The sequence below is a fragment of the Acomys russatus genome, chromosome 30 (genome assembly GCF_903995435.1).
Source record: "Acomys russatus chromosome 30, mAcoRus1.1, whole genome shotgun sequence".
Taxonomy (NCBI): domain Eukaryota; kingdom Metazoa; phylum Chordata; class Mammalia; order Rodentia; family Muridae; genus Acomys; species Acomys russatus.
Genome location: NC_067166.1, coordinates 16,820,952 through 16,836,302, shown reverse-complemented (window position 1 = coordinate 16,836,302; position 15,351 = coordinate 16,820,952). Strand labels below are relative to the sequence as shown.

General features: G+C 45.1%; 1 protein-coding gene across 1 annotated transcript in view; it reads left to right on the top strand.

Annotated features, from left to right (window-relative positions):
* Positions 1 to 15,351, top strand: part of Iqgap2 (IQ motif containing GTPase activating protein 2) — a 282,578-nt gene that overhangs the window by 202,570 nt on the left and 64,657 nt on the right. The window contains exons 14-15 of the mRNA XM_051172543.1: positions 6,676 to 6,766; positions 11,810 to 11,977. Coding sequence (XP_051028500.1) covers positions 6,676 to 6,766; positions 11,810 to 11,977 — 259 coding nt within the window. The remainder of the gene's footprint in view (positions 1 to 6,675; positions 6,767 to 11,809; positions 11,978 to 15,351) is intronic.

The following is a 15,351-nucleotide window of genomic DNA, read 5'->3' as shown; positions in this document are numbered from 1 at the left end:
GCAGTGTCTTCCAGATAAAACGGGACAGGTGCACATGTGAACTCACAGCGACTGTGGCAGCACACACAAGGCCTGCACAGGTGCAAGCCGAATGGGATCCCAGAGCTGAGAGGGGAAGTGGACAAGCGCTGCCACCATTGACCCAGAAGCCATCTGCAATTGGTACCTACTGGAAAAGGAAAAATCAGTTTCCTCCTGTCACACTAAGTATACTATCCACATGTCAGGGTGGGTCGTGTGGCCCGGGAGCGGTTAGCTAACAAAAGGGAATTCGGTGGTGGTTTTGTAGACCTTTTCTCTCATTGCTTTGTTGGACTTTTCTTTCTTTCTTTCTTTCTTTCTTTCTTTCTTTCTTTTTGTGTGTGTGTGTGTGTGTGTAGGTGTGTGTGTGTGTGTCTTATTGGTCTTTTGCTATGTTTTGGTTTCCAGTTTTATGCGTGTGTGTTTTTTGTGGGATTTTGTGTCTGTGTGTTATTTATTTATTATTTTGTAGCATGCAGCTAGGGAGGTGGGAAGGATCTAGGAGGAGTTGAGAAGAGGGGAAATATTAAATACAATGTGAATTATTTTTATTATTTTATTTACTGTCAGAATACAATATGAAATATTTTTTTCAAGAATCAAAATGAAACAGTGCCCTCTGTTATTCATTTTGAGTTTTGGTTCCTAAATTTATCATATAACTGTAAACTAAATTAATGATGAAAAGCAAATACCCCATCCTCCTTTTTTTTAAGATTTATTTATTTATTATGTATATAGTGTTCTACCTGAATGTACTCCTGCATGCCAGAAGAGGGCACCAGATCTCTTTATGGATGATTGTAAGCCATCATGTGGTTGCTGGGACTTGAACTCAGGACCTTTAGAAGAGCAGCCAGTGCTCTTAAACCCTGAGCCATCTCTCCAACACCCTTTTTTTTTCTTTGTTTTTTTGTTTTGTTTTGTTTTGTTTGTTTGTTTGTTTGTTTTTTTAGATAGAGTTTTTCTGTATAGTCTTGGCTGTCCTGGAACTCTCTCTTTATAGACCAAGCTGGCCTCAAACTCACAGCGATCTGCCTGCCTCTACCTCCCAAGTACTGAGATCAAAGGTGTGCGCCACCACTCTGGCCAAGACTAGTCAAGTGTAGCAATGTTGAAGGGGAGAAGTGTAAAACAGGAGTTCAATCTGTAACTAACTGTGAACAATCAATTGTGCTAACTCACTACCTTTGGACCTGTTGTTGTTGTTGTTGTTGTTATTATTATTATTATTATTATTATTATTATTATTATTTGAGACGGTTTCATATAGCCCAGGCTGGCCTTGCATGTAAGATGCACCTGAGGATTGACTTGAAGTCCTCCTCCTGCCTCTGGGTTGCTTGGGTCTCAAGCAGGCATCACCGTGCCTGGCATCTGTGGTGCTGGGGAACAAACCCAGGGCTTCACACCTGCCAGGCAAAAAAAGTTAAGAAGTTAAAATTGCATCAGGGGTATTAGAGTATTTCTAAAATTCTCTGTTCAACTGAGCATGGTAGTGCATATTTATAACCCTACCGCTTGACAGGTGGACAGGTGGACTGCAGCAAGAGGACAGCAGTGGGCTGAAAGCCAGCCTTGGCAGCATTGTGAGTTCTAGCCCAGCCTCGGGAACACAGTGAGACCCTGTCTCACACGGGAAAAGAAGAAGAAAATTCTCTGCCTGCCTTACATTGCTCTGACGGTCCTTTGTGCCTGTCCAGAACTGAGGGTTTTTGTGGGTTTTTTGTTGTTGTTGTTGTTGTTTGTTGTTGTTGTTCTGGGGAAGAAGGTTCCTTTGCCGTAGATCAGTGTGTCCTCAGCCATTTACTAACTCTGGTTAGATAGCAGGACAGACTCACACCAAAGACCTCTATTTGAATTGAGCTAACCGAGATCATAATAAAATACTGAGGTACAAGGACTTGCTTTATCCATGACTGTTGATGAACAGGTCTGTAATAGCATTTTAAATTATGTGATATAAATATACATCTATATACCTAGTTCTAGATATAGATATAGATGTCTCACACACACATATCACATCACATTTATATTCTTAGTCATTTTAATATACAGTTCACTAGTGTTAGGGTCCAAACCTGGGAAAAATGACTGAGGTGCCTATTTAACATATCAGAGTTGACACTGACCACCATATTCTCCCAGCATCCCTCAGTCCCTGTTACAGGACCCTCCTGGCTGACATGCCCTGCCCCCTCTATGCTGAACTTCTCCAGCCCGGGATAGCGGTGGGGAGAGCTGGGCTGCTCATCCCTTAAAAAAAAAAAAAAAATTCAACTGTTTTGGTTACCTACTCTCTTTGTTCCTTTGGGCTTCCTGGCTACTTGGTTCCCCTCTTTCCCGTCTCCCTTCCCCTCCCCCTCTCCCCGCGTAGCAGCTCAGTCTGCTCATGTCACTCTGTCTGTGCTCTCCTTTTTATCTACAATAGACTTTCTCCTCCACCATATCTAGGAGCAGTCATGTTTCCTTTCCTTTTTCCTTTCTTTTCTTTTTCTTTTTTTCTTTTTCTTTTTCTTTGGGGATGGGGACAGGCTTCAAGACAGAGTTTCTCTGTGTAGCCTTGGCTGTCCTGGACTCACTTTGTAGACCAGGCTGGCCTCCAACTCATAGATATCCACCTGCCTCTGCCTCTCAGAGTGCTGGGATTACAGGTGTGTGCCACTGCGCCAGACTATTTTTTAAGCTTTCATTTGGTGCTGAAACCAGGAATGGCATAAATTAGCACCCTTCTGGGGAATTTGACCATCCTGAACCCAGTTATTGATCTGACCATCCTAAGGTATGTACAGATCATTTGTTATAATAAGCATTCTAAATTATACGTATGTATCACATTTGTATCGTAGCCATCATAATGTACAGTTAAGTATATTTAACAAACCATAAAAAAAGAAAATGTGATTATAATACATTTGTCTTAATGGGCAGTATATATTAAATTCCAACCTCTAAAATGCAGCAAGAATCAGAAAATTCAAGCTTCACATGAGACTTAAAGGAGATGAGGGGGCAGCAAGGATATAATAGACGTCTATGTTAACTTCTCTTATCTCTTGGTTGACTTTAGCCAAACGAAGTCATTTCCAAAGGTCAGATTTAACACTTCAACTGCATCATCTATGGTACCATAAACTAAGAACGTTCTAGTATAGTAGAAACAATAACCCCAGAAAATTGGGGGCGGCAGGTTTTTTGTTTTTTTGTTTTTTTACTTTCCTGGCATCACCCAAGTTTTTACTTTCCTGGCATCACCCAAGTTGAGGAGGTTGTGGTTTGATTTGCATGTGGGCTGGTTGGTCATTTTGTCCACTGTCCCATCACTCCCTCACACGCAGCCTGGCTGTGGAGCTGGGTGAAGCCCGGCCCTTACCACGCTATCACCCAGTCCTCTGGTGAACGGCTGAAATGGGGATTTCACATCAGTACGTTTTTTGTTTTCGCTCTTGGTTTTGTGTTTAGCTTTATTTCAGTACATCATGGTCTCAAAACTGTTGACTTAAATTTGTTTGGTTTTGCAAAGTCCGGGCTTTAGTTTTGGTTTCTGAGAGTAATACTTTAATCTTCAGTGTGGGACAGGCACCGTTTTCTTATCCCAGGCACAGTGTGTGTGGTCTGTGTCCTGCGTGAAGCCATGGGCTCTCCAGAAGATGACTGAGAATGGGAGGGACTTGTGTAATGCTCTATTTTTCAACTATTCCTGGAGAGTATGGGACTTCTGTGTGTTTGGAAACAGGAAGGGAAAAAAAAGTCCTTGGACCAGTGAGAAGGTGCAGAGGGGTAAAGGCACTTGCTGGTTACTCAAGCCTGGTGACCTGGGTTTGACCCGTGAAACTTGATTAAAAGTGAAGAGAGAGAAGCAGCTCCATGAAAGTGTGTTCTGACCCCACACACACTTGCATGCGCATGTGCGCACGCGCGCACGCGCACACACACACACACACACACACACACACACACACACTAAGGAAGTCATTTGCTTAAACTTGCTTCTCTGTCTCCTTTTGTTCTTCCAGCCCCTCATTCTGTCCCTGGTTTTGCGTGAACCTCTTCCAAATTTTCCTTTCCTAAGACATTTGCTAAGCTGCCTGGTGACAGCTCCCGTGTTACAGCTGTGTGGCTGGGGATGACTCAGGAAGCAGGCCTCATGAATTTTCTAGAGCACTGTGTCTGCCCCCAATAATGCAGGAGGAAATGGCACGTGTCTGGCTCATGAGAACTCACTACACACATTATCTCATGGAGCTCCTGAGGGAAACTAGTCACCCTCATGTCTCCCTCCAGACCCCTTACACTTCCTGAGCCCTCAGTGGTGACGTGTAGCCCCAGACAACCCCAGTGCTGGAATTAATTCCTTCCATGTACTACGGCTATACACGGGTGCATGAGCATATATATGTGTGTTTATACATGTGGGTACACATGTGGGGAAAGGGGTGTATGCATGCAAATAGGTGTGTGCATAGGCATGCAGATATATAGGGAAGCCACCGGACAACCTTGGGTGTCATTCCTCAGATGACTGTCCACCCTGGTTTTTTGAGGCAAGGTCTCTCATTGGTCTTGAACTTGCCAATTTAATGATGATGAGTGGCCCATGCATCCCAGGGATACTCCGGTCTCTACCCACCCCCCAGTGTTGAAACTAGAATGGCACACTACTATTTCTGGCTTTTCTTTCTTTCTTTCTCTTTCTTTCTTTCTCTCTCTCTTTCTTTCTTCTTAAAGATTTATTTATCTTGTATATTGTGTTCTGCCTGCATGTGTGCCCGCACACCAGAAAAGGCCACCAGATCCCATTTATAGATGGTTGTGAGTCACCATGTGGTTGCTGGGAATTGAACTCAGGACCTTTGGAAGAGCAGCCAGTGCTCTTAACCTCTGAGCCATCTCTCCAGCCCAGCTTCTCTTTCTTTTTTTTTTTTTTAATGAGTCCCAAGGATTCAAACTCAGGACCTTGTGCTTCCAGCTGAGCTATCCCACAGACTTTCCACCAGGCATCTTGAGTCCAGGTATAAGAAACAACACTCGTTGCTATGTATAAATAAGCACTTGCGTCTTAAAACTGGAATTTTGGAGGCTGGGGAGGTGGCTCAGCAGTTATGAGTGCACACTGCTCTTACAGAAGGCCTGAGTTCAGTTCCCAGCATTCATGCCTGGTAGCTCACAACTGCCTGTAACCAACTCCAGGGTAGAGTGCCCTCTCTGGGTTCTGAGGGCAGCTGCACTTACACACACATACATGCAGACACATGTATACATAACTAGAAATAAAATAAATCCTTAAAACTGTAGAATTCTTTTTTTATAAAGATTTATTTATTTACTTTTGTGTATGAGTGCTCTGTCTGCATGTACACCTACACACCAGAAGAGGGCATCAGCTCTCCCAAATGTAGATGGCTATGAGCCACCGTGTTATTGCTGGGAATTGAACTCAGGATCTCCGGAAGAGCAGACACTGCTCTTGTCTGCTGAGCCATCTCTACAGCCAACCCCTGCCCCCCCCCAAAAAAAACGTGGAATTCTAAATCTACCCTGAAAACATTTAATGTGCACTTATAAAATAGACTTGAAGCCCCCATTAGTAGCTGCCAGCATTGTGTTTGTAGCAAAATCTTCAGAATTCATCCAAATGTAAAACACTAAAAGTAATCCCATGCGTTTGCACCATTGCTGTCACTTCCTTCTGAAGCCACTGTTAACTACTTAGCTTCTGTTCTCCTGCACACCAACCCCTTCTTGCCTTTCTTAACCATGTGAAATAGCTAAAATCACCTTGAATGGAGCATATTCTGATCGTTTCTGGCCTCTCCAAGAGATCCTTAACTTCTTCAGACTGGTTACCATATTTTTGTTTCTGTTTTGTTCTGGGTGTCTGGGGGGAAAAATGGGTATCACTGTTTTCCCTCAAATTGAAAGCATCCCCCCTGGCACACTGGGGGAAGAAGAATGCTTAACTATGTAGCTATGGGCGGCTTTTTAATAGAGGTGGCATTTGAGCTGTGAGTTATGAGGCATGGTAATAGCCAGCAGGGAGAGTGCTGTGGCCTGAAGGAGGTCCTAACAAGGAGTGAGAAGCCACAGGCATCCCTGGACCTACATCCACACTTCTGAGAAGAGAGCTTGCGCTTCTAAGGTTAAGCAGAGGAAGGATGGAATGAGACGTCCATTTTTAAATGACCAGGTGGTTCTTACTGTAAAGAACTTTTGTGGTGCAGACCAGATTGGAAGGAATGAAGCCACGTGGGACAGCAACACAGCTGTCCCTCCAGGGCAATGGCCCTCAACCTTCCTGATGCTGCAACCCTTTATTTAATACAGTCCCTCATGTTGTGGGCACCCCCCCTACCCCGCTGCCCAGCCGTAAAAATATTTCATTGCTGCCTTACAACTGTATTTTTGCTGCCATGGTAAAATGTCATGTAAGTATCTGATAGTGCATATGCAATCCCAGTGGGGTCACGACCCACAGGTTGGGAACCTCTGAACTAGGGGCTGCTGTAGATGAGGGTTTGTGTGGCCTGCCTGTCGCCAGCTTGTGCCGCCATGGTGGAGCTACCTCGTGTTTGCTGAATGACTCCTGAAGATCGCAGTTGGTTCTGTCCCACCCAGCATTCATTGTTCCTTGATTCTATGCCACTGTTCTAGGATCCTGAGAGTGTTTCTAAAATGCTCTGGCTGGATGAAATACAGCGAGCCATCGATGAGGCCAACGTGGACGAGAGCAGAGCAAAGCAATGTAAGCCCTCAACATCTCCTGCTTGTCAAACCTGCCTTGCTCCTTTGTTTGGTTTGGTTTGGTTTTAATGTGGGTAGGCACCTGAAGTCATCCACTTTGAACTTCTAGGAAGATCAGAATGCTTTTTAGGTTTTGTGTGCGTGCGTGCGTGTGTGTGTGTGTGTGTGTGTCTCACTAGCTAGTAGCCTCATTTCCAGTAATCGGATATTGTCGCCCAACAAAATTTGACAGTGCTGCCAAACGCAATCCAGAGAGCAAAAATGTTTTGTAGGCTCTGAAATTTTATGTTTAAATCCAATCTTTTGTTTTCCTACTGATCCACAGAAAACTGTTTCTTCACCATAAATATCTGTTCTCTTTCTTATGCTTTCCATTGTAGTAGAAGTTTGTCACAGAAACAGACCAGAAGGCAGGGAAGGAGGAGGTGGGGAGAAGAAAACGCAAGGTCAGACTTGCAGGGAGGGACTGGTGTTAGCTCTTAGTCCCCCAAAGCAGGTGGATGTGGTTGACTCTGAAGTCATCTCACTCAGAGACTGATGGAGTTGGCCAGCTGTTCGTGATCTTCCTGTACATGAAGTTGACCAGCAGTTATGAAATTGCCACTTGACCTGTATAGATGGAAGAGTTCTAAGTCATGTAGAAAGAAGTTAAGACAGATGCTTTAACAGGTAAAGGTGCTTGCTGCCAAGAGCCATAGCCTTGAGTTTGATTCTTGGAACCCACATGGTAAAAAGCTGATTCCCACAAGCTGTCCTCTGTACTCCACGTGTGTGCACATGTATGTGTGCACACAAATAAGTGTAAGAAAAATTTTAAGAGAAAGATATAACTTGAATCTTGAAAACAGTCCCAGCCACTACCCCACCCCACCCCCAGAGTCTCATATTAGAGTCTGTTGACAAGCCCACAGCCCCTTTGAATAAAGGACAGGCCAAGTCTCCTTGAGCCGGGATGTCATTTCACTGCCAAAAAATTATATTGTTAACCTGATCCTCAGAAGGACTCGTAGCCATCTGCGTGGTGACTGCTGGGAAGCGGGGGGGGGGGGGGGGTGCCCAAAAGACATTAGCAGATTTTTCAGTGAATAAACTCTAATCCCAGCAGATCTAAATGTCGCCATTTGCTCCCCAGAGCAGGGGCTTTTAAAAATCAGGTGATAAGGAGTTCCATCTGCCATTCCTCTCCCAGAGCATCCAGTGGGTCTATCTGCTTAATACACCCTAGGGTTGCCTGCCCTGTGCTGGGACGCCACAGGTAGGATCCCTATGTTGGGTTCAAAGGATCAAAGTCTTTTTTTTTTTTTTTTTTTTTTTTTTTTTTTTGAGACAGGGTCTCTCTGTGTTGCCTTGGCTGTCCTGGACTCGCTTTGTAGACCAGGATGGCTTTTGAACACATAGCGATCCGCCTGCCTCTGCCTCCCGAGTGCTGGGATTAAAGGCGTGCGCCACCACGCCCGGCGGATCAAAGTCTTTATTGCGTCTTTTACCTCTATTATCAAAGAAGAATTTGAAATGGCTTCTAGGTTGATATAGGAACAGTCTCCCAAACTCAAAGTTGAACAAGAGTCCTCAAAGTATAATTTAGCTACTGGCCACTCCCTGGCATGGCTAGACCCTGTGCCATCCTATCTGAGGTCACGGAGAGCTGTGGGAACAGCTTAGTGTCCCTCCCCAGATGTAGAGGCATCTGTAAGAAACATCTGGGCGTTATATCCTTAGCTTGGACGGAAAAAAAAAGTGTTAATTTTTCTGACCTGGACTTTTATATCCTTAGGAACTTTGAAGCCATTCCTAAGACACTGACGCTTGGGAGGAAAAATACATTCAAGAGGGGTGTGTGGGAGTTTTTAATTTGCGTATACACTAAAGATAGCCGAGGCCTGCCAAGGCACGTTATAGAAATGAGGTTGTAATGCAGACACTCAGCCTAGAATGCCCCCTTCTTAGAGATCCAGCCAACCTAAGAGTTATTTCTTCATTGTTTCCTTACACCCAGCCTGTGTGTTGCTGAGTCTGCTTTCCACATGGAGACTCCTGGTCCCTTAACTATAAAAATGAGACATTTCTCAGCTTGTGTGGTTTTGTTGCTCTCTGCTTGTCCATCGGGACTCTTCCATGCTCTGTGTCCTGACCTAGGCTACAAGAGTTACAGTCCCCTCCTATAATATGTACCCATAAAAGGAGACTGGTATTTAAAGCTAAAGCTATCTGCAGTCAGACATTAACACAAGAACATCCTGATTTCAGTAGGAATGTTGCCTTACTTTTAAAACATTCTTCCTCCTTTGTGTGAAAACCAACTCTCCTCCTAGGTCTGAAACAACCTAGATTTAACAAAGGGCCACCGTAGACCAGACTGAAAAGAGAGAGGGACTAGGTGCCCAAGGGTTTGTTTTCACTAGAATCTCTTCTATCAACATTTGAGTTTTTAGTCCAGTATTTCTCAACCTTTCCCCCGCAATCAGTATACCCCAAGGAGTAAACAGTCTCCCCTAGACCTTTCCTCGTGCTGACATGCAGTAACCCAGACATGCTGTGCACCGAGTGTCAACCCAACCCATGCTTTACACATGAAAGAACCAGCTGTGTTGAAACTTTCTCTGCCTGTGAGTACACCCCTTAAAGAGAGCCACGAGGGGGCAGCTTGAGAACCAAAGCAAGCTTTTCTCCTAAGAGGTTTAGAGGAGATTTTTCAATGTTTTCAGCAGTAATGCACTTTCTGAAGGTCAGTTATCGGGTGTCTTCTGCTATCCATGACTCAACGGCAAGCCACAGAGTAAGCGCCAAAGTCATCAGAGTAGGTGATACACGTCCCTGGCCACTGGAACTGACCTGATTTCCTCCCTGGGGACCCCTGAGGAAGAGACACTGCCTGTTCATCCCATCTGCCTAATTCTAAAGTCCGAGGTTGTTTCCAGCAGAAGCCACAAACTCCAAGGGTTTGGCTGTCACAGTTTGGCATGCAGATACAAAAAAAAAAAAAAACCCCTGAGGACATGGAGGACATGTCATGCTAAAGCAACTGTGTCCTCCACAGTATCACTCACTTTGCTCAGAACGACTCAACGTTAAGCACCTACTGTGTACCACAGACTGAGTGAAATGAGGAGCAGTAAGTCCTGTTGGCTGGGCTTTTTCAGAGATGTGTTTCAGATAGTCATGGAAAACAGTTCTAGCTGGTGCTGGAAATCCACCTGTATGCCAGCTCTTTGCTCCTTCACATTCAATTGCAGGAAGTATGTTTGTCTTCGAGAGCTTCGCGCCTACATCATATATCTTTTAAGGAAGATTAGTCTGTCAGGTTAGTTCCATACAACCATCCTGTGTTCAGGCAGGAGTTCTTTGTCACTTGCTCTTCCTACTTCCCTGAGACCACAGACTTCTCAAATGTCAGCTCCATATCCTGCAGAGCTTTCCTGGAAAAGGGGAAGTGTTGGATAAGGTTCACCACTGTTAACTAATATCCGCACAGGAGTGAAGGCTCACTGCTGTCTGTGCTTGTCATTCGGTAGTCGGCCGAGTCTGCGCGAGTTCCCGGATACTGTCGGTCAGCGTCTCTGGACTCACAGGCCTTTGACTCCAAGCTGGCAAAAGTCAACACATGTGTCTTTTTCCTTTAGCTGTATCTGTGCATGATGTTCCCCATGATATTGGGCACCTACAAGCATAATTTGATGACAACCATAGACTCATTTCTAGTTTTATTCCAACCAAAAGCAACTTACAGGAGAAAGGATTGTGTTTGGCCAATACCACCAGGTCAAGTCCATCACTGACAGAAGTCAGGGTGGGAATCTGGACCATGGAGGAACTCTGCTTGCTGGCTTGCTCTCTAGCTCCTATTTCGTTAGATTTCTTACACAGCCCAGAACTACCTAAAGATGGTGCCAACCACATTAATAATAAGACGATTTCCTCAGAGATGCCCACAGGCCAGTATGAACTTGGCAGTTCCTCAGTCAAGGCTTTTCCTCTCAGCTGACTCAAGGCTGTGCAAGCTGACAAAGCTAGCTGTGACAGCTATTTGACACTTAGAAGAGTTTGGCATGTGGGTAAGGGGAAAATCTGTTTTCCCTTCTTTTCATCAAGATTTGGGGGGGGGGGGGTTCGAGACAGGGTTTCTCTGTGTAACCCTGTCTGTCCTGGACTCACTTTGTAGACCAGGCTGACCTCAAACTCACGGCTCTCTGCCTGTCTCTGCCTCCTGAGTGCTGGGATTAAAGGCGTGTGCTACCATGCTCAGCCTCATCAAGATCTTTTTAAATGTAGAAAATATTTTAACTTGGCATTCCCCTCATCTCCCGTCATTTCTACAGATAACACAAACAATTTCATTGGCTGAATCAAGACAATCTTTTCTAGAATTAAGTGGATAATAATAAAGAATTCATAATTTCCTTTAAGCAACCAAGAGTTCACTAAGATTTTTATTTATGAGACAAGGCAGAAATTCAAGAAGTTTATTAAGTTTAAGTTGATCCAAAATAAAGTTTCTAACTGTGTTGCCCATTTCTACTCACTGTGCCTTTCTGGGACATTTCCTTAGGTTGGTTATGACAACCTTGTCAACAATGTCAGTGTAATATAAGTGAAGATTAGGATTTCCAGAGCTGAATTAGCATTTTTCTTACTCTAAAATAATTGTCTTCATAAAGCAAGTTCTCAAATATAAGTTATAGATCAGGGCTGTGTGTCTACCATTGGTGTACATTCCTCATCGGGTGTCAACACGTAAGTGGCAGGGTGGAGCCTCTGTGCCATGCACGCCCCAGAGATTATATTACAGCCAGCACCTAGTTAGCGCTCACACCCACACAAGCCCAACCAGAGACTGTTGCAGTTTCAACATACCATGCTTCTTTATAACCCAAACTGATAGATGAATTAGCGATTGGCCGGGTGTACATGGTCAGACTATTGGAAGAAGAAGTGGCTGGATAGCAAAATGCCAATGCGCATCTAGAAGGCTGAATTAAATATTTGTCTACCATATATGAGTATAAATTAATGGTTACCTGAAACTTTGTCCTTCTTCATCACCCAGGGGTTACGCTGGTCGTTGATGTCAATGAGTGTTTGGAGAGAAAACAGTCAGAACACATCTTGGCTGTACTGAAGTCTTCTTCTCATAATATCCATAACATACTCCCAGAATGCGCCAACAAGTACTGTGACACCCTCCTGAAGGTGAAAGAGTCCAAGACTGACAATGGTGAGCATTCCCATGACTCAGCACGAACATGTCAGTTAAACTGTGGTGGTTTCTGTGGCATTGTGATTTCTTCATTTGGAGGCAATTGCTGATTTCACATCAATATTTCTGAAATGTTTAGCGACGATGGCAAGGGAAACGTTTCTAGGCTCTTATTTTACAGCTGAGCTTATCTCAGCAGCAATACACAGATGGTTACATCACAGAGCTGAGGTAATAATATAGGCAGCTCTTTATGCTCATAATTGCCATCATTTAACCCTTTATGGGACAAATAATACTGAATAGACCCTGTTAAATAGGGGGATATGAGGCAGGAATCGATAAGTCAGATGTGAGAGATCCACATGCTGGAATTGTAGCAGCCACCAAAGGGGATAAAGAAGATACGTGCCATTACATGGATAAATGTGAGAAAGTGTGTTCAGACAAGGACACAAATGAGACAGTAGAGCCTGGCAAGATGGCTCAGAGAGTAAAAGCACACGCTGTGCAAGCTTGATGACCCGAATGCTATGCCTAGAACCCCCAGTAGAAGGAAGAAGTCGACGCCTAAGAGTTGTCCTCTGACTTCCATGCATATGCCATGGTACACACACACACACACACACACACACACACACACACACACACACACACACACACATTTAATTAAAAACAAAAGACCAGCAACAGATGAACAGCTGTCCAACTGCTCATTTAAAGAGAAAGCTGTCACTTTTTTGGTCACTGACAAATTGTGGTCAGACGGTCGGGGAGCAGGACCCTACCTGCCAGAGGTCTAGGGGAGGGGAACAGAGCAGAAAATAGAGGGAGGGTGGGAACAGGAAGATAAGAGCAAGAGGATTACAATCAAGATGTATTATGAATAAATTATAGAAAGAACAATGTCAAGCGGGGGTAGCCCATCACAGTGTCAAGCACGGGGAGCCCATCACAGTGTCAAGCAAGGGGAGCCCATCACAGTGTCAAGTACGGGGAGCCCATCACAGTGTCAAGCAAGGGGAGCCCATCACAGTGTCAAGTACGGGGAGCCCATCACAGTGTCAAGCAAGGGGAGCCCATCACAGTGTCAAGCAAGGGGAGCCCATCACAGTGTCAAGCAAGGGGAGCCCATCACAGTGTCAAGCAAGGGGAGCCCATCACAGTGTCAAGCAAGGGGAGCCCATCACAGTGTCAAGCAAGGGGAGCCCATCACAGTGTCAAGCAAGGGGAGCCCATCACAGTGTCAAGTACGGGGAGCCCATCACAGTGTCAAGCGGGGGTAGCCCATCACAGTGTCAAGTGGGGGAGCCCATCACAGTGTCAAGTGGGGGAGCCCATCACAGTGTCAAGCGGGGGTAGCCCATCACAGTGTCAAGCACGGGGAGCCCATCACAGTGTCAAGCGGGGGTAGCCCATCACAGTGTCAAGCAAGGGGAGCCCATCACAGTGTCAAGTGGGGGGAGCCCATCACAGTGTCAAGTACGGGGAGCCCATCACAGTGTCAAGTACGGGGAGCCCATCACAGTGTCAAGCAAGGGGAGCCCATCACAGTGTCAAGTGGGGGGAGCCCATCACAGTGTCAAGCACGGGGAGCCCATCACAGTGTCAAGCAAGGGGAGCCCATCACAGTGTCAAGTACGGGGAGCCCATCACAGTGTCAAGCAAGGGGAGCCCATCACAGTGTCAAGCACGGGGAGCCCATCACAGTGTCAAGTGGGGGAGCCCATCACAGTGTCAAGCAAGGGGAGCCCATCACAGTGTCAAGCACGGGGAGCCCATCACAGTGTCAAGCACGGGGAGCCCATCACAGTGTCAAGTGGGGGAGCCCATCACAGTGTCAAGCAAGGGGAGCCCATCACAGTGTCAAGCGGGGGTAGCCCATCACAGTGTCAAGTGGGGGAGCCCATCACAGTGTCAAGTGGGGGAGCCCATCACAGTGTCAAGCGGGGGTAGCCCATCACAGTGTCAAGCACGGGGAGCCCATCACAGTGTCAAGCGGGGGTAGCCCATCACAGTGTCAAGCAAGGGGAGCCCATCACAGTGTCAAGTGGGGGGAGCCCATCACAGTGTCAAGCAAGGGGAGCCCATCACAGTGTCAAGCGGGGGTAGCCCATCACAGTGTCAAGCATGTGCTGCATGGAATGCCACATGGAATCACTATGCTGTGAACTCTAAGGTATATTCATACTAATAAAACATTACCGATTTTTTTTTTTTTTTGAGTATTTAAAACCAAAAAGAATCAGCAAATACTTATATGGATGGCCTGGTTATTCTGTCTGATTATTTGAATGTATTTACATATTTTATGAAGACAGCTACTGGAGCTTTGATTTACCTGGGAAGTCAGTGAGTGTTGGTGGGAGGGAGGAGTCACTTAGCAGACTTAGAACTTTTCAGTGATAAGGGTAGTTCTTAGTCTCTGGTTTGGGCCAGAATTCATGGCTAATTAACAAAAATAAAAATTTCTAAATATACTATAATGTGTAGCGACAGATTCGTGAGGAGCAAACATTCTTTTTAGCTGGTTTAAGACTGCCACAAACGTAGCCTGTCCCCACCCACCCAAGCCACATCCTTTCAGCATTTTTTTTTTTTCTCTTTTTGTGTCCTTATGGAGAACATCTTAAATCAGATCAGGAATTTTCCTTTTCCTCACTTTCATTGACCTTTATGATGCACATTTTCTATTTTGTAATTTGATTGAATTTGTACTCAGAAGTGACTTGTCTCTGCCTTAAACATGGGTCAGTAGTCCTTGTAGATCAGTTCTTGTCAGAGAAAGTTCTGGACGACATTATTAGCAAGTAAAATTCTGCTCATTGGACTCTAGCTGCTTGGGAAAGGGGTTTCAGGGTCTACACGTAACCAGACTGGGCTTGGTGGCTCACGCCTTTAATCACAGCACTCGGGAGGCAGAGGCAGGCAGATCTTTGTGAGGTCAAGGCCAGCCTGGTCTACAAAGTGAGTCTAAGACAGCCAAGGCTTCACAGAGAAACCCTGTCACAAAAAAAACAAACAAAAAGGAATTGTAGTCCAGAGTCAGTGTTTGATGTTCATCTCTCCCCCACTTTAGGTGGGGTAGTAAAAGAACTGCCATTATTTATTTGAAATTCATTCCATTTTATTGTCATTTTTCTTGTATTCTTTTTTAAAATATTTATTATGTATACAGTATTATGCCTGCACGTACTGCAGGCCAGAAGAGGGCACCAGATCTCACTGTGGATGGTTATGAGCCACCATGTGGTTGCTGGGAATTGAACTCATAACCTCTGGAAGAGCAGTCAGTGCTCTTAACCACTGAGCCATCTCTCCAGCCCCTTATTGTCATTTCTAGTGACTATAACATAGACCAACTGAACACGTAGTTAAAAAATGCTTTTGCT